At 50.4% G+C, this 17795-nt stretch overlaps 1 protein-coding gene and 1 long non-coding RNA gene across 2 annotated transcripts; one reads left to right on the forward strand and one right to left on the reverse strand.

The window, feature by feature from the left end:
• Positions 1-4505: 4505 nt before the first annotated feature.
• On the reverse strand, positions 4506-6760 carry HAND2 (heart and neural crest derivatives expressed 2). Its single transcript, XM_041480081.1, has 2 exons — positions 6197-6760; positions 4506-5229 (listed from the first exon to the last, which is right to left on the reverse strand). The coding sequence occupies exons 1-2, from the start codon at positions 6749-6751 to the stop codon at positions 5131-5133; spliced, it is 654 nt and encodes a 217-aa protein (XP_041336015.1). The 5' UTR covers positions 6752-6760; the 3' UTR covers positions 4506-5130.
• A 796-nt stretch (positions 6761-7556) lies between these two features.
• Positions 7557-13452, forward strand: LOC121360318. Its single transcript, XR_005956186.1, has 3 exons — positions 7557-7732; positions 8151-8243; positions 13330-13452. It is a non-coding gene; the product is annotated as an uncharacterized LOC121360318 (long non-coding RNA).
• The last annotated feature ends 4343 nt before the right edge of the window (positions 13453-17795 follow it).

A 17795-nucleotide genomic window follows, 5' to 3' on the forward strand; every position in this document is an offset into this window, starting at 1 on the left:
CCTTCCTGCTAGTAGCACTGATTGTAATGTACAGCTGGACAAGTGTCAGCCGTCCAAGACTGCGAACAGTCTGTGGAGGCTTAAGTTGTATTTATTCAATTATTCCTTTTATCTCCTTGGGGGAAAAAAATAGAGTGATACGAAACACGAAAAAAAAAATCATAAAGTAAAAAGTTTGTCAAAATAAGCGCATCAAACGTGGTTTGGGGTCCCGCTGAGCCAAGGCTGGCTGTTCGGCGTGACCGTCAGCCAGCTCCAGCTCTCAATTAGAGGCGATTCATTAGGATTTAATAGCAGGTGCAAAGCCATCTCCTTGCCAGCAGCACTGCCGTTTGGGTAGGGAATCGTCTTGTTTCACAGCAGCCTCCAACTCTCCCGGCTCGTTCTAAACCTGACTGCCACTTTGGATAACGGGGTGTCGGCGCGCTGCGACTGCCCGCACGTAAGCGTTGCACTTTGTTTGGCTAATTTCTCCCTGCCAAGACACAAGGTGGAAATCTGCCTGGCTCGATATTTATTTTGGAAGACAGCGCTGTGAGCGAATGCGCTGGGAGAAATCGGGCTGAGATAAAGCAAGCGCTGGGCCGGGGGCTGGGGGGAGCGGGGGGATGGGGGAGTAACCCGCCCGCGGAATGCGCCGCTTCTGCTTTCTCGAAGTCCCAAACAGACAAACAAACAAACAACCGCGGCAGCAAACTCAGAAGAGTCGGAGCCTTCGGGGTTCAAAACCGGGCTGTACCAAGAGCCTCGGGGCTGGAGTGCTGCGTCCCACTGCACCCGCATCCCAGCTGGCGGCCGCGGCCGGGCCGGGACTTGGAAAGCGTCGCCGTGATTACACCCAAGTGGAGAGCAGGATGGCTCCGAGCCGTCTGATCTGACGTCAACATGTCTCTAGCTCCTCGCTGCAAGATAGAGGGAGCAGAGCCGGGGGAGGGACGGCTCTAATCATTCCCAGATGTCTCTAATAGCAGATATAAAGACTTATATAGTGTCTGAGAATAAATTTGTAATCAATGCTCTAAAATCGCATCATCAAAGCAATGGTATTTCTCGAGGAAAACGAGGTTGGGGGGAGGGAAAACTGAGGAAGAGGGAGACACACCACGCTGGTTTGGAAGGAGGGAGGCAGAGGGAACCTCAGAAATCCGCTGGCTTCGCGCATCACTCGGCTTTGTTAACATTTATGTGAATATATAATTCAGATAACAACTCTGCTTTACTCTCCATTGTATGTGACAAGCTGAACATAATTGGCCAATTAGAAATAGAAAAGATCGGAGCCGGTTTGCAAAGGCGTATGTTTCATGGACGGCAGAAAAAAAAATTCCCAAATTAAAAATATATAAAACATTGATAAGCCCTTCGTTACAGCAGAGGGGATTATGTCTGGAGGCGTGCAAAATGCGTTTCCTTCCCATCGCTACTTGGAGATTTCTTCTGGGGATATTTGTGGGTCGCTGGGCGAGTACGTGTGAAAAAGGAGGATTAAGGTTAGGTTTCCAAGTGCAAAAGGAAGATATTTTGCTTAGAGGTTTCACTGTTAACCTTTTCTCCCCACCTCCCTGCCCACCTTTCAAGTTCATGCTGTCTCCATGGCATCCCCTAGTCCTGCTTATATCCCGCGTATGGCCCAGCGCTCCTTCTGCGGGTGTCTTTGGCTTGGCCGAGAGGCCCCAGTGCACCTCTTTGACAACGATATCAAACGAGAAATAATTATTGCAATAATCTTTTGAGGCAAAGAAAAGCTCCTGGGAACCACGGGGGAGAGGGGAGTACATGTGGAAAAAAAATCCCCAGACCACAACACTAAGCAAAACGAAGAAAAAAAAAGCCTCGCCACATTTTTTTTCTCTTTTGCTTGCCGGAGTGCAGGCATGGCATACACATCCGACAGCAACGAGGTCCCGCATGTTACAGAGTCCCCCAAAACTCGGTACTGCCAGCGCCTGGTAGGCTCGCTGCCAGCAGCGGAGCACAGAGCCGGCCCCTCGCTGCGTCCCCGCTTTCCAAAATCCGGACGAGCTCTAAAAATCCACACTGCTGTTTTCCTCGGGGCCCCCAGGGGACACGCAGCCGCTGGGGAGGTCCTCGCCTCCCTGCGAGGGGGCGAGCGCGCTGTTTCGGGGGCCGCAGCCGGGCCCGCACCCCGGGGAACGAGGGGCCGCTCCCTGGGAGGGAAGGGGAGGAGGAACGTCACCCGGGGGAGTTCTGTCGCTCTTCCTTTTCAAGGGTAAAAAAAAAAAAGAAAATGCTATGTTCTCTTGAAAGAGAGCAGAGGGCCTCGCTCCCTTAGCCATGAAACGAGGCTACAAGACTAAAACACGGATCCGTGAGCCAATCTGGGGGCGCAGGGCTTCAGCGACCCGGCTGCTCTCCACCCTGCCCTCCCTTCTCTCTTCCTCCCTGCACTCACAGAGAAAAGTTGCAGGGTGGGAAAAGCTGCTATCTCTCCTCTTACGTGCCTTTAACCTCGGTAAAATCTCCCAAAAATGTTTTGGCCCCGAGGAATTACCGGACAGATGGGCGGGATGCCGATGCCCCCGGGTGCGGGCAGGATGCGGAGCGCAGCTCTCCGCTGTTATCAGGCCTTGGCTCTGCCGGTGGAGAGCTGAGGCCAGGGCACTGACATCCCCATCTACCATCAATTTACCTTCTGCTTCCCCGTTTAGCTTTTAACGTCAAAACCTACATTTTTGTCGGCTCCGGTCTGTCTAGGGCTCCTGTGATTTAGCTGCGGGAATGGCTGCTCCTGAGAAAATAGCAACATCCTCGTTAGTGAGCAATTAAAAGAGATCCTTCTTGGCGGATTCACAGGGGCTCCCGGTTCTGATAAACTGACTTTACAAAACCGGAAAATTATTAATGTGGAAATATTGGGCAGGCGTTTTCTCTCCAATTCGGAGATTGGATATCGGAGCCGACCGCCGGCCCTACCGCGCATCCCCCGGAGGAGTTGCAGCCCGCTGACTTGGTCGAGGGAGGACACAGTATCTGCAGAGAGGCTGCCCACGATGTGCCCCACCACAGCATTCGCAGCCACCCATCACCCCTTTTATTTTTTCCTGTGCCGCTACCAAAAAAAAAAAAAAAAAAAAAAAAAAAAAAAAAAAAAAAATTTGTTTGAGCAGGGAACGCGGAGTGCGAGAAGCTCCAGTTCATCAGCTGGGCAACTAATAGGCAAGGAAAAGCAAACAAGGGGGCAGATTCTTCTCTCCAAGTGTTATAAACAGAGGCAAGTGTCTGTAAACACAGACCCACGCCGGATAGCAGAGCCGGGCTGCCTGACCCGACGGGAGGGAGGGCACATCACTTTTGTCTGGTTGTTGTAACCCCGCAACCTCCCCACTGTCAGCAGGGGCGGCGAAACGGCGCAGGGGCTCCCTTATCTTTTTATGGGCAATTGCACATCTACCTACGCTTACTGCTGGGTCTGGTTGGGGACCACTTCCTTAGGCTCGGTGGCACGGGAAGGCCGGCAGGTATGCAGCCCTGGACCTGGAGAGAGACCCAGCCTGAAGCGATTTAGGTAAAAGTTTAACATACGAGCCCTAATTTTATTATGGAAAAGGTGGAAAACATTGCCCTTAATCAGGAATGGTCAAAAAGTACCTAGACCAACTTCCTGAAGTGAAAACCATTCATTTTTTCCTTGCGTGCCTACGATACAGAAGGATGCCACGTATTTCCCAGCACTGAACTCCGCAGCTCGCCCCGGTACTAGGGAGCAGAAAAGTCACCAGAATGGCACCGGGATCCTTGTAAAGGAGTCGATAGACGGGGCAAAATATTTAAGGGAAGAAAGATCCTGATGGTGAAGCACTGAACGCACTAAAAAGAGCCAGAGCATGGGCTGCTGCAGTTCGCAGCTGGATAAAAAAGGTTAAAAATAATTATACTCGCTGTGGCGTACTGGAAACGTGCAACCCAGGAGAGTTTTAGGAACCACAAAGTTAATATTAAGTTCATCGTAGCTCATTGTAAATCTTACATATTCCCTACAGCACACCCTCCTCACCTCCCCCACCCCAGCCCCCTGCAAATCCCTCGCCTTGTTCGCTCTTTCTTCCTTGACGTAAAATTACCTGCTACATAATCACTCCGAGCAAAGCTCGCCAGCCTCCCTCGCCTGCCTCCGGGCCTTCTCCGGGAAGCCGTCCCCGCTCCGGGCCCGCGCCTGGCACCGCCCGGGCTCCGGCGGCACGGAAACCGCGCATCTCTGCTGCCCCTGACCCGCCCGGGGTTTGCACCCTTGTCCACTTCCCGTTCGCAGTAGGTCTCCTGCATGGAGAACACCACCACAAGAAATTCCTATTCAGATGAACTGCCGGTTTCTGTTCAACACTCACGGGGCTGAGAGTCCCTCCCTCTACCCCTCCTTTCATTCAGTCACTTGTTTAAAAATAAAATTAGGAGCCATCTTTATAATTTAGTTTACTTCCGAATATTTTAAATATTATGAAAAAAAAAGCCATAAACAACGCTGTTATTCAAAACATTTTGAGGTATAAAACATAAAAAGATTTGGATTTTCTTTTTTTTTTTCCTTTTTCTTTTTTTTTCTTTTGTTTTGTAAAAAACACACACAGTGGTTTATTGAGTACTTACAACGTTTACACCTTCAATATTAATTAGATTCCACTTTTTCCCTTACGGACGGAAGTGCACATAACCAATAACTGTTGAAAACATCTTCAAATACTGAACGACCACAACAAAATTACAACACTAAATACCGAGTCAATCGAAACATTGGTGCAACTGCTTCTGTTGAAATATAGCTTTATAATCCCATGAATATTTATATCCAAAAGGCCAAGTATTAAAGATACACTTCACATACACACTAATGCCAGGGAGGGATTTTTTTCCTTTTCTATAGTTCTGTTTTCCCCACGTGTTTTATACAGAGCAAATAACATTCACGAAACATTTAGAGACATTACCCCTTACCAAGATGGAGTTTCCTCTTCATATATGGAATGCTTTTTCCCTCTCCTTCAAATATCCACATTTTGGGGGGTTGGGGGAGAAATTGCACATAAATAAACTGGATTATTCCAAATACAAAGAGTCCTCAGAAGAGAGCTCACTACCGAGACTGAGAGGACGGCTCCTCCAGTCCTGCCGTGCTCACTGCTTGAGCTCCAAAGCCCAGACATGCTGCGGCCAGCCAGTCCTCCCTTTGGTTTTCTTATCGTTGCTGCTAACTGTGCTTTTCAAGATTTCATTCTGGGGAGACAGGATGCGAGGGGAGAGAGAGAAACAGAAAGAGGAGAGGAGAGAAAAAAAGGTTAGATATATTCCTCCCCTTTCTAGGTCGCATCTGCTCTGCTTCGAGATCGAAAACTACGAGGGGACCCGAGCTCATCGAGGCCTTCAAGAGACATAACGGGGACCTCCACGGGATCTCGCCGCGGGAGAAGCTGCCGCCGGTGGGAGCGGCGGAGGCCAATTCCCGCTCCGTGCCACCCCGTTGCAGCCGGAGCGCGGGGCTGGAGGCTGAGAAGCGCCAGCCACCCACGGGGATTGTGAGAAGGCCCCCCCACAACCATCCCCTCCCTGAGTGCCGGGAGAAGCTGGCACCGGCGCGTACCGGGGCAAAACACCGGACTTGCGGCCAGTAACATATGCGGGAGTCAATCACACGCGAGCACGCCATGGGGCCTACACGATACTGGGATTGCGCTGCCTGGCCTAAACCGACTGTCCCGTTAAAAATCAAAAAAGTTGAAGCGCGGAGTGCAGAGGCAGGAAAGCCTCTCGCTGCGAACCTCGTATTTGCCGAAGGTTTAAAGCTGGGCTAGGCTTAGCAGGTAATCATGCCTCCACATTTTCATTTAAGAGAGCAGAGGCTTGCCCCCTGCGATATCACGCTTTGGGATACGGGACAAGCAGCAGCTCGGGAATAACCTCCCCGGGGTGCCCTACAGCGGCAGCCTTTTCCCCGCGGCTGCTCTCAGCCTCCGGGTCGGACCCGGAGGCCGACGGCTGCTCGCGGCTGTGCACGGTCGCGCTTTTGGCCCGCAGCTACGGCCAGGGAGCGGTGGGACCGAGGTGTCTCCCGCGGACATTCCCCGGCGACTCTGCCCAGCGAGGAGCCGGGTGCGCTCGCATGGGGCGCCGGCAGGCGACCGAGCAGCCTCCCCTCCGCGGCTCCCCCGCCCCGTCCCGCCCCGTCCCGCTCCAAAGCACTGACCAGCTCTTTCTTCCTCTTCTCTTCCTTCACGTCTGTCTTCTTGATCTCTGCCTTGAAAGCCTCCGCCTCCCCGTTCTGGTCGTCCTTCGCCAGCAGGTCCATGAGGTAGGCGATGTAGCTGGTGGCCAGACGGAGAGTTTTGATCTTGGAGAGCTTGGTGTCTGCGGGCACGTTGGGGATGCACTCCCTCAGCTCCGCGAAGGCGCTGTTGATGCTCTGAGTCCTGCGCCGCTCCTTGCGGTTCGCCGTGCCCCTGCGTTTCACCGGCCGGGGCCCCCCGAGCCCGGGCGGGCCGTTCCCGGGCGGCACCCCCCCGTAATGGGAGTGGTCCATGCCCGGCGCCCCGTTGGCGTACTCAGGGCTGTAGGACAGAGCCATGCTGTAGTCGGGGGGGGACATCTCCGGGTGGCTGCTGATGAGCCAGCCGTGGAAGTAGGGGTTCTCCTCGTGGCCACAGCGGGTGGCGGCGGCGGCGGCGGCAGCGGCGGCGGCAGCGAAAGGGTAGCCCTCATGGTGCACCACCGGGTGGTGGGGGAAGCCGCCCACTAGACTCATCCCCGCTCCCTAGAGCACCCCACCCCGCCCCCCCGGGCCCCAAAACAAAGGCTTTGCTGCCCGCCGCTCACCCCTCAGCACTGCCCCGCTGCCCGCTGCCTCTCCATAGGGCGCTGCTGCAGAGTCCCCGCGGGTGCCCGAGCGATCCCCCCTCCCCGGGCTCCGCCGCCGCCGCTCATGCGTTGTGCCTCCACCTCCTCCTCCTCCTCGCCCGGGGCCGGGTCTTCGAGGAAGCGCGCACAGGAAAAAAACAAAAAAACAACAAAACTACGGAGAGATGTCGACCAAAACAAAACGGCTTGGCTTCCCAGCCTGGGATCTTCCTCGCCTCTTGCTTCCCTCCGCTCTCGCCAAGTCCGCCGCGGCCCGGCCGGGTGGTACTTACACGCGGCCCCCCTCCATGCGCCCCCGGCTCGGGGCGGGCGGCGCTGGCTCTGCCCTGCGCGGCGGCGGGGCCGTCAGTGCGGGGCGGGCGCTCGCATCTCTGCCCGCCGCGCCGCGCGGATCAGCGCCCCCGCGCTCCTCTGGCGCATCCGCGCTGCTCGGCCGGGCGCGGCGGCGGCGGGCGGCGGCGGGGCTCGGCGCGGCGCGGGGCACTGGCAGGGCTCCCCGGCCCGATCTCCATGTACAGCTACATGTTTAGGGCCGCTCGGGTTAATATATGTCGTCAGAAGCGGCGGCCGCCAATGGCCGGGGCGGGGGCGGAGCCCGCCGCCCTCCGCAATAAAACTTTTTGATGTTCGCTCTGCTAATTGCCGAGCTCCTCTTTTAGGATTGGCTGCCCCTCCGCATCCCTAATGTAATTAAAACAAGGGGGGAAAAATTATCATGGAGGCAGAGGTTAATGCAAGTGTTTAGCAGATGCCTTACAGTAAAATCTCCATTAAAAAAAAAAAAAAAAAAAAAAAAAAAAAAAACCCCAAACAACAAAAACCCCCTACAAACTCGTTAAAACTTAAATATCGGATAATCTCAAACCAGGTACAGTATGGATCCCAGAAGTTTCTTGGCAAAAGTCTATGTGAAAGCTTGGTAGGCTCTGAGGTTGCTTTGGCAAAGTGCTTTGTGCCGGTCCGGTAGAGGAACAAATAAAACCGGCTTCGGAGGGCACTTCATCGATGCCCGACTGCTACAGGCATGCCCCAGCAGCGCTCCGGCTTATGCTCGTATGCTGGCTAATACACACCACGAGATCACTAGTTTCCGTGAGGAGGGAGGCGAAGCGGCTCTGCCTCGCCTGTCACCCGGCTTGCGACCCGGGTTAGCACGGGCTGGCTCGGGCTGCGCGCCTCCTGGCTGACCGAGGCAGAGAAGCGCTCGGGGCTTGGACGGGGATGGTTTTGAAAGAATTGTTTTGAGACTTTAACAATAAGTCCGACTCTAACTGATTCTTTTCCAGCTTACTGCCTGCGCCTGTGCACCTCCACCAGCCTTCACCCGAGCGACTGACGCGCCTGAAATCGGGTTCATGCTTCCTGAACGGGTATGATCGGTAAGTAACCGAATATTTTTTACAGCATGTTCCGAGCTAATTTTCTAGCTTTTACTAACAAATATATAAATATTTCTCAGCATTCCTGCTTCTGCAATAAAAAGGACCAGCATCTGCGGAAAGCAGGTTTAGTTATCGAAAGGGAGTAGTTAAATGTTTGCTTAGCAGCCAGGCCAAGGAGGAAATCTCCTGTAGCTGTTTAGGTGCTTTGCTTTAGCAAGCTTGAAGATATTACAAAAGAAAAATGGATCTCAAGCTGTAACTCGTGGATACCTAGGAGGCGAGGTACATTTGTTGTCATCCTCAAATGGAGCCGAGCATTACTAAATAGCTGCGAAATACCAAATACTCACTCTTACTTGTGCTGGCTGCCGCCTAGGCTGATTCAGCGTATATTGTAATGCAGTTCTACAATATAGGCAGTGTGGAAAACTGTGTCAACAGGAGCTGAGAGGTCATAAATTAAAGAATGAGAAAGATAGAGATGGAGGAGTCTGCGAAAGAAGGCAGCAAGAATTGTGGTCCAATTTCTGCAGCAGCTTAATGTGCTCTCCGGCCCCTCTGCAGAGGCGGTGGGGGCACCTCGGGGAAAGCGCCGGGTGGTGGGAAGAGGGCGAAAATCAACTCGATGCCCGGGGAGAGGAGGCAGGCTGAGCTCGGGCGGTCCCGGCGTGGAGAGGGCTGCCGATGGTACGCGGCAGCTTGTTGTGACCCGGGGGCTTTGCGAGTGGGTCTGCCGGCTCTCGGCGGGGAATGCCCTACGGGCAGCGGACGGTCTCCGCGGATGAGGCCGGCCGCCAAGGAGCAGCCTGCTGCGGTACGCGGGAGCTGCTTGGTCGGGGGAACGCTAAAGGCGAGGAAGAGTGCCGGCCCCGCGGTTCGGCAGGACGGGGAGTGTAGAGTCGGACCTAGAGAGGAGACGTGCACGGAGCACAGACGTAGATTTTTATAAGCACATACACATATGCGAGAGCGTCTGGGTGTAAACTGAGTACGAAAGTGAAAAACTAGTCCAGATGTAGAATTGATGTATATACACATATATCTTATACGTACACACACATGCTTGTAGCCAGCTGATGGATATCTGTATCTATATATGCACAAGCACACGTGTATATATTGTGTTATCCCAAGAAAAGAATGTGTCTGCAGTGTAGATTTTTAAATGTAAGGAAGGCCGTGGGCAGACCGTGCAGGCAGAGCTCTGGAGCGGCCAGGCAGCGTGTCCCCGCCGCTTGGGATGGGATGTCTGCAGGGCGCAGCTTGGAAATCCACCCAGTTTCTGCAGCGGTTCTCCGGCTTTGTTTTGCAGCTATATATTCTTGATGGGAAGAAGAAGTGGACATTGTCAAGGCCGGAAAGTTATACTGGCTTGCAAACGGGCGTGTGTTTCTTTACACTCTCCCTGTTTTTGTAGGAGCTTTGCTATACACTACAGGTTAGACTGCAACTGTGGCAGTCTCTGTGACAAGACACTACGGCCGCACTGATAACATCTCCAATGATGAAGGAAACGGAAAACATGAGACAGAGAAAAAGTAATGAAATATACGGGAGATATCGATCAGAACACCAGTCTCCAAAGCTAGCGTCGTGATTGCTTAATTAACTTTGGAGAAAGAGGATCTCTAGATAAAGCACTCAGAAGAATCTTATATATACATATAGATATATATATATATATATATATATCCCTCTTATCCCAGCAGTTATTTATGAGTTTTATTAAGCGAGTTTTAGAGCAAATGCAACTCTCTTGTCCTCCTTCAGCTTTCAAATGCTCAGGATTTCCCATCATGGGTTGTAGCCTTTTCTGTTTGATCCACGCATTGAAAAGCGCTGCAGCTCAAAGTACTTTTCCCAATACTATGCTCAAAGTCCCCTAAATCACCATCATTTTACCAATCTTACACTTAATTATTTGATTAGAATTTTTTTATGTGCACAAATCGTATGGTTAAAAAAAAAAAAAACAACAGGAAAAAAATCAGAAAAGAAAAAGAAACCCTAGTCTTATGTCACTTTATTTCCCTGCCAAAATAGTTGCATGTTAGGCGGCGATTTATTTGGATTCTGCAGCCAAACAGGACTCTCCTAGCTTGCTATAATAAAGAAATTTTGGTGGAGACCGTGCCGAGGCTGGTTTTCTCTTCCTCCACCCGCTTTTAGAAGTATATTTTATTTTATTTTTTCGGGAATCGGTGTGTGTGGAGGCTATATCATTATGCTGTGCCCTGCGGCTCTTTCCCCTCCAGCCCCGCAGCCCTCCGCGGGGCCGAGCGAGAGGTAGGGGCTGCCCTTGCCCCCCGGTGGGTGCCCGGCGGCGGCGGGGGGCTGCGGCCGGAGCCCGCGGCGGGGGGCGGCGGGCCGGAGCCCGCTCCGCGCCGCCGGGGCCACCCGCTGCCCTGCCCCGGCGCTCAGTCGCCGCCGGGCCGCTTATCGCCAGGTCACTTCTCTCCTCCGGCCAAGAGTAGGGTGGGAGTTGGGATAACAGAACAATAGAGCTGTGCTCCCCCCTCCTCTCCCCCGGGCTTGTGTGAATTAAGCTAAATTGCAAATTAAGCTAATTTCTCCGAATCAGTCGGGGAAAACCGTATGGAAACGGGGAAGGGATGCCGACGCTGGGTGGTCGGAAACCCACATCTGCTGGGGACTCCCGGGCTGGCTGACCTGGGAACACTGCACCGGGCCAGGCCCTGCGAGGAGCAGGCCAGGGGCAGAGAGGCGCCTCACCGGTGCCTGGGCAGCGAGCCCGCTCATTTGCTTCTTGACCGCACCTTCCTTTTGAGGAGCGTCCGAAACCGCTGGGACGATTGTGGAGACAGGGCAGCTGCGGGAGCCGCAGTCACCACTGAGGTGCCCGGTACCGAAGCCAGGCGTACCCATCTCTGCTCCGTGCAGCAGCACCGGGATATCCCTCCATAATTTTCATTAAAGCCAAGAAATAATCAGACACAAGAAAGCACCCCAAGGACACGTCCTTTGCTTTTGAGGCGCTGCCCTGGCCGTGCAGCTCCCTCGGCTTCTCTCCTTTCCGCAGCTCCCTAAGCACCGGGGTGCCGATTCTCCTTTCTCCCGGCTGCCCACCGCATCGCTCAACCTCCCGGTGCACGGCTTGAAAAGCCGAGACGGGTTTGAATTTATAGAGTGCATGATGTCATTGACCCGGGACCAAAAGTATCAGAAAGGGGTATCATTCTCGGATGGATTTGGGGATGCTGAAGCGTCCCGTGTCCCAGGGATGCCGCGTATCCTACATCTGGGGCGTCGCTTAGGAGTTAGTGAAAGAGCACAAACATGCAAGAAAAGGGATTTTTGCAAAGAGGCACTGAGAAATATGATTTGGAGGTCAACCTGTCAGTGCGGGTTAATGAAAAGGACTTGTGCCTAATAGGCCTGCCTTGCACCCTCTCTTGTGCTCACGCAACCTGTATTTCAACGCCCAGGGCAGAGGGAGGGATCCGGCCCAGCAGGCCCGAATTAATCGCTGCCCTTGGAGGTGAAGGAACCCTGGTTTACGTTACTATTATCGGTAATGAACGCCCACATATTTCAGGCATGATAATCTCGCAGCCGTTGTGTATATATAAAGAAAAAAAAAAAGAAAAAAGAAAAAAGAAAAAAGAAGTTCAGGGATGAGAAAAAACCAAGACACCAAGACACTGACCATTTCGTAAGTCACAATGATTGGCAGTAAGCGCGGGACCCTACGCATTTTACCACTGCATGTGCAAGCAATTATTCGAGGATTGCTTATATTTGTGACTGAGCATCCAGAGTTGCATTTAGACCCTGGACAGGAATCAGGGAAAGGAAAGAAAAACATAACGAGTTCCAACCAAGAGCTCTTCTTTGTCAGAAGAATAGTAATAAAGAGCTCACAAAATTCTGCAGTGAGCACAGTGTGTCTCTATTTATTGGAATTGTTACGTGCATCTCCTATATATGCACGCATGTATAAACATGAACACGCATACAGAAAACACGCTATTTTCCCACTTAATAATATTTGTTTGTATTCCCGGGAAAGAACATCTTAATTTGCTCTTGAGGTCGACTCTGATGAAATAGCTCACGAATGTAATTGCCTTCATTAACGAATATTTTGTCGTCCAGCATCTAAATTTCAGACGGTGGAGGAGGAAGAAGGCTAGGCTGGCATCGTTTTGTGTTTAGGTTAACAAAAATCTACACTTCTATTGTCATTCTTCGTGGAAAGTCTCCATTTAACGAGGCTGGGGTTTAAGAAGCCTTCATAGATCAAAGGTAACCTCGCTTGGCTTAAGAGAAAAATCCCTCTGGAGCAGTGAAAATTAGCCGCAATTTGGCCCTAACTACACTGCCCAAAATGTCACTGTCGTCCTGCCGGTGTCCTTCTCGCCGTATACCTGCTGCGCTGCACCCCGCTCCCGCTTGCCCGGGTTCGGCTGCAACACACGGGCTCGTCCGAAAATTCAGCAACTGAGTCCTACAAATGTCGGCTGCACACTTGTTGCAAGCATCAGCCCGTACCGCAATTCCTATATGCGTATCTCGGTGTAATTGATCTGGCTGAGTGAGGTCTTTTTGGTAATTTGGATACACCAAGTCTCCAGTTAATGACATATAATCAGCCTTTAGGTCACTTGGTCATTCTCTTATTACAAACCCCTCCTGCTCTCTCTGATCTCCTTTCAAACTAAATTTCACACAAACAAATAAAGCAAGACAGGGACAAGTCCTTAAAATGCAAGAGTGAAATATTGGAGAATTGCTCTTGGGGAACTATAAACATTTTTTAAAAGAAAAAAGCGAAAAGATAGGACAGAACATCTTATCGAGAAAGAGAGCATTGTGTACAAAACACGGAGGGAAAACCGGTCTGGCTTGTGTTAAAAGTGACATAAAATTAAAATAAAATAATTACAAACAGAAATGCTATAATGTAAACAGAATACAGGAGATTTTACTAGAAACGCACGGTCGCATACCGTAATTTGTTCGTACAGATGATACTATGATACAACCTATTTGTGGATACACAAAATATTTATTTGCTGTGCTTTAGAGGGAAAAAAAATAAATTCTTTATTCTTCTTTTCAGGAAAGTTAAGAAGCCGGAAAATGGAGAGGTGAATGTCATGTACCTCCCCAGACCTGGAGGGAAACGGAGCCGCGGCCAAAAGGAGTGGGTGTAAATGCGACAACAAAAATAAATACTTTATATCACCCTGCAGAACTTATTTTACTAAGTCAACAATTTGTTTTTCTGCAGCTCACCTTTTCTTTCCTCTAGGGAGAGACAATGCTCACTTTTTGTTAGGTATTCCTTAAAAGTTTATTTTGATCTCCGTCCACGTGTGTGTATACATACATACATACATACATATATATATATATATATATACACACACACACACATGCAGACATATATATACAATCAACAGGCAGAAGTTCACGTGTGAGCAGGGGCTGGCGCCCCGGGAAGAGGGGCGTTCAGGTGCTCTAGGTAAGATCCCAGGGCCCTACATGCTGCAGGCAACTCGTTGCAAAGCCAAGCCCCGTTGTTCGGAGCTAAAGTTGACTTATAAAGTCGAGAACTGGGAGATATCAATGTCGTTCAAGTGTTAGCACATTGAGAAAGCAGCTTACAGAAGAGGACTGCGATCCACATTCCCTCACAGCCATTAGCGCCTTTCAAAATATCATCGACATTTTTACCGGAGGTCTCATTCGCGTGTAACACGGGGCTCAGACAGGCGCTAATTGAGCACGAAGCGTGTGCGAGGTTGCGAGAATGAGTGTCGGGGCAGGCTCACACAGCAACAGAAATGGGAGCGATGGATCGAAGGAAAGGAGTGTCACAGGCCCCCGCGCAGTGCGTGCTGGTGTGACACATCGCGTTATTAGCTCAATAAGTTCCCTGCCTTTTCGGGATTTCTAAGGGCCGTTTTGATTTATTTTTTTTTTTCCCCGCCCGCCTTTGGGCTACTGTGTTGAAGCATCAGCCCGCAGCCGCACGGCGATCCGACCCACAGCATCAAAGGGCGGTGGGGGTCAGGGCCCCGGCGCTGCTCTGCTCTCGGGGCGCACGCTCGGGGACGCGGGCCGCCCCTCCGGGAGCCGCCGAGGCTGCTCAGCCCTGCCCCGGCACTGCCCGGGCGGGGCCGCCGGTGCTGGGAATGCCCGAGGGGGAGGCGGCGGGCTGGCCCCCTGCCCATCGCACCTCTCGGGGCCGGCCGGCCCCGCCGGGCTGGGGGCGGCTGGAAAGGGTTAAGCGCTTTCCCTCCTCCTGCTGTAGCCCCCTGAATGCCACTGCTTTCCTCTAGAGGTCTCATTAGGGAAACCCTAACTGCTATTTTCAACGTTTCCTCAATCAAGCGCCTTTAACTAGAGCTCCACAAACAAATTGGCGGCAAAAAGCGCAGATCTTGTCACGGGCGAGGCCGATTCAATATTTCACCTTGTTTGCTTAGCAATTACAGCCTGGCTTGTGGCTACCTGCGCTCTGGGGCGAGTTCCCCTTGCCAGCCCCCCCGGCCGCCCTGCCTTCCCGCCTCTGCCGTACCGCCTGGCACACACCTTTCCCTGGGCTGGGAACTGAGCGGGACCGCCCGCGGGAGCCGCTGAGCCAGTGGTCTCCGTCAAAATTAAAAAATCACCCGCAATCGCCTCCACGAAATGCTGATAATTAAAAAAAAATTTTAGTTTATTTGTGTGGGGTTTTTTTGTGATTTTTTTTTTTTTTTTTGGCGTGTTTCGCAACGTCTGCTCTGAAGCCACGATCTTTCCAGCAGAAGGGATTTTCCCCGAGAGCCGCCTTGCCCCCTGATGACGGGGTCAGGGACCAGGCGGGCTGCCCGCCTGTCCCCAAGCAGGGCAGTCCGAGCAGTTGGTTTTATCTGCGGCACTCGCTCCCTCTCTCTCTGTTAAACCGCTCTTATGATTTGTTGTATTTTCCACAGCTGATTATTCTTGTTTGATTGTTGTACAGAGCCGCTTTAAATCCTCGTCGGGAAAAATAAAAGTTGGAATTGCTTGGACGGGTTCCTGCAGACTTGCGGGCCGGTGCGGGTCCACCCCGGTCACTGCACAAGGACCCCTCTGAACACTCAGGGCTCGATAAGCCTCCTTACTGCGGCATCAACTCAGATCGCAGCTAATTCGATTATGTCAGAAAGCCGGAGTGCAACAGAGAAGAATTTGGCGTTTATGAACTAAGTTGCTATATTTGCTTTGCTATAAACCGACTAGAATATTTTATGATGGAGGCGAACAGTGCAACACAAAGAGGAAATATGACAATAAATCTCTTTTTATGGATTCTCTTTAGCAGCAAAACTCAAGGATTCAACGATTTTATGACTCAACTATTTTGCAGGTACATCTAAAGATACGTACATAGAAAAGAATAACCCATAGTCCCCATCCCAGCCCCCCCTGGAACACAGAAATCCAACTCCATGCCCTTCAGTTCAATGAGAAATTGAACTGAGATTCCCTGAGATTTTCATGGAAGCAATGCTGGCACAAGAGTTTACATCTGACCACTGCACAGATATGCTTTGAGCATTTATGGTGCCACTGGCATTGCCTTTTCATATTTTACTGATGCACAAAACTTTTAGTCAGAAGTAATGCTCCACCTTCCATCTCAGAATGAGCACATTAGGCTGTTTTCTTTCTACTTATTGTAATACTATTAAGGTTTGAGATAACTGATGCATCAATAGAGCTAAAATACAGCTTTAGTTTCAAAGGGATTTTTTTAATAGGAATGATTCACAAGATAAAGTAAAGATAGGTACTTCAGGGAGAGGTTTCCAAGTGGTAGAGTCTAATGTTCCTTGAAATAAGTGCAGGTTCCACACTTTGAGGATTTAAATCCAATACATTTTTTTCAGAGTCATGTTCCACTGAAAAATGCCAAAAACTTTCATACAGCCTCAAAGTATCTTGTATAATGCAAGCATATTTGCATCTTAGGTGCTAAGCATATTTTTTATCTGTCTCCATGCCTTGTTTTAGTTCCCTCTTATAACCAGCTCCTGATTTTGCTTACCCTGGGCACCTAGATCCAGATTAAGTCACCCAGAGATCAAGAAATAGGTAGTAGGTCCAGGGGTCTGCTGCTGGGCTGCAGTGATTTGGAAGTGCAGATTTTGAAACACTTGCTTCACATATCACAGAGTGCTGAGCTTTTCCTATCTCAGCCTGCACACATGCATGCAGGATGGCACTCTAACAGACTGGTCACTTGAAGCCTAACAGCTATGAAGGCAGAATGCAGATGCGACACATGCACTTAAACATATTCTTTTCAAATAAGTCCTTTTAGTCGATTTTTTTTTCTCAGATGAAGCTAAATGAAAGTCACACTGCTTTTTTTTTTCCTGTTTGTGAGTTGTGGTTTTTTTTTTTTTTTATTAAATAAAACAGGCAACTGGATTCAGAGCCCTGATTTTATTAAGAAAGGGTGTAGAACAATCAGTTCAGATATGTCAATCCAAATAATGTGTGGAACAGCATCTACAAAAGACATCCATGGGAAAAAGATCACAAAAATTTACAAATACAAACCTCATCAGTACAAGCTGATCTGCTTAAGCCAACTTTTCATCAGAGTGGCACCTATCTGTATGAATTGAAGTTTTGCACGTGCCTACTGTTGGTGGAAAAAAATCGTACATAGTCAAGCTAGTTTATCTACCATTACCAGTCTTGTCTAGAGAGGCAGACTAGAGTGCAGGCTGGTTTTACTGTTTTCCACTGAGAAAAGCAGCCTGGACTGAGCTCCATTCTGTTACACTAAAGTATTGCAAGCACTTTTTTGCTGTCACTTCAAGGACGGCTACACTAGCCTGCAGTCTGCAATACGGACAGAGTAGTGGGAAAGGTGAGTACTGCACATGCGTACACCTTTCTTTACCTGGAGTCCAGGGGCTCTGCCCTGCATACCCTGGAGCCCACAAAGGGCTTCCCCTCTCTCCATTTGTGTGCTATTCATAAAGATATGTCCTGGCTTGTAAAAACAGTACATGCCCGTTTTGTGTGATATGTGCATGCACACATCTGGGCTGCATGTGTGGAAAAGTAAAGGCACACACTAGAAAAAAATTTACATGTGCAATTTTCCAAGTATAGGTCTATGGGTCTATAATATGGCACATCTACAGTGAAGAAAATGTCATTCTTCTGCACAGGAGGATATTTTAAGTGGCTTTCAAAGAAAAAATGGTGCAGAAGTGTTCTTGGTAGCACAGTTAGTAGAAGTTTATTTCTCCTGGTTGCTCCTGATGTTTTCTGCAAACCCATTACGATGGAGCGTTACACTTAAACAGCAACAGTGATCAGAATATTTCAGATATTCATTACTATAGGCTGATGTTATTAAAATTAAAAACATCTGCTTTGAGGAATGCAGATTTTTTGGATGTAAATACTTCTCTACTCCCACAGTAGTTTCAGCTACTCAGGGAAACAAAATGTAATGCTAAACAGTTGTAGTATTGTTTGACACAGAAGCAAATGGTGCAATGTTGCTCTTAATGTTGTTGTTGTTCAGTGGAC

Source organism: Pyrgilauda ruficollis, unplaced genomic scaffold (assembly GCF_017590135.1).
Source record: "Pyrgilauda ruficollis isolate IOZ18807 unplaced genomic scaffold, ASM1759013v1 scaffold5, whole genome shotgun sequence".
Taxonomy (NCBI): Eukaryota; Metazoa; Chordata; class Aves; order Passeriformes; family Passeridae; genus Pyrgilauda; species Pyrgilauda ruficollis.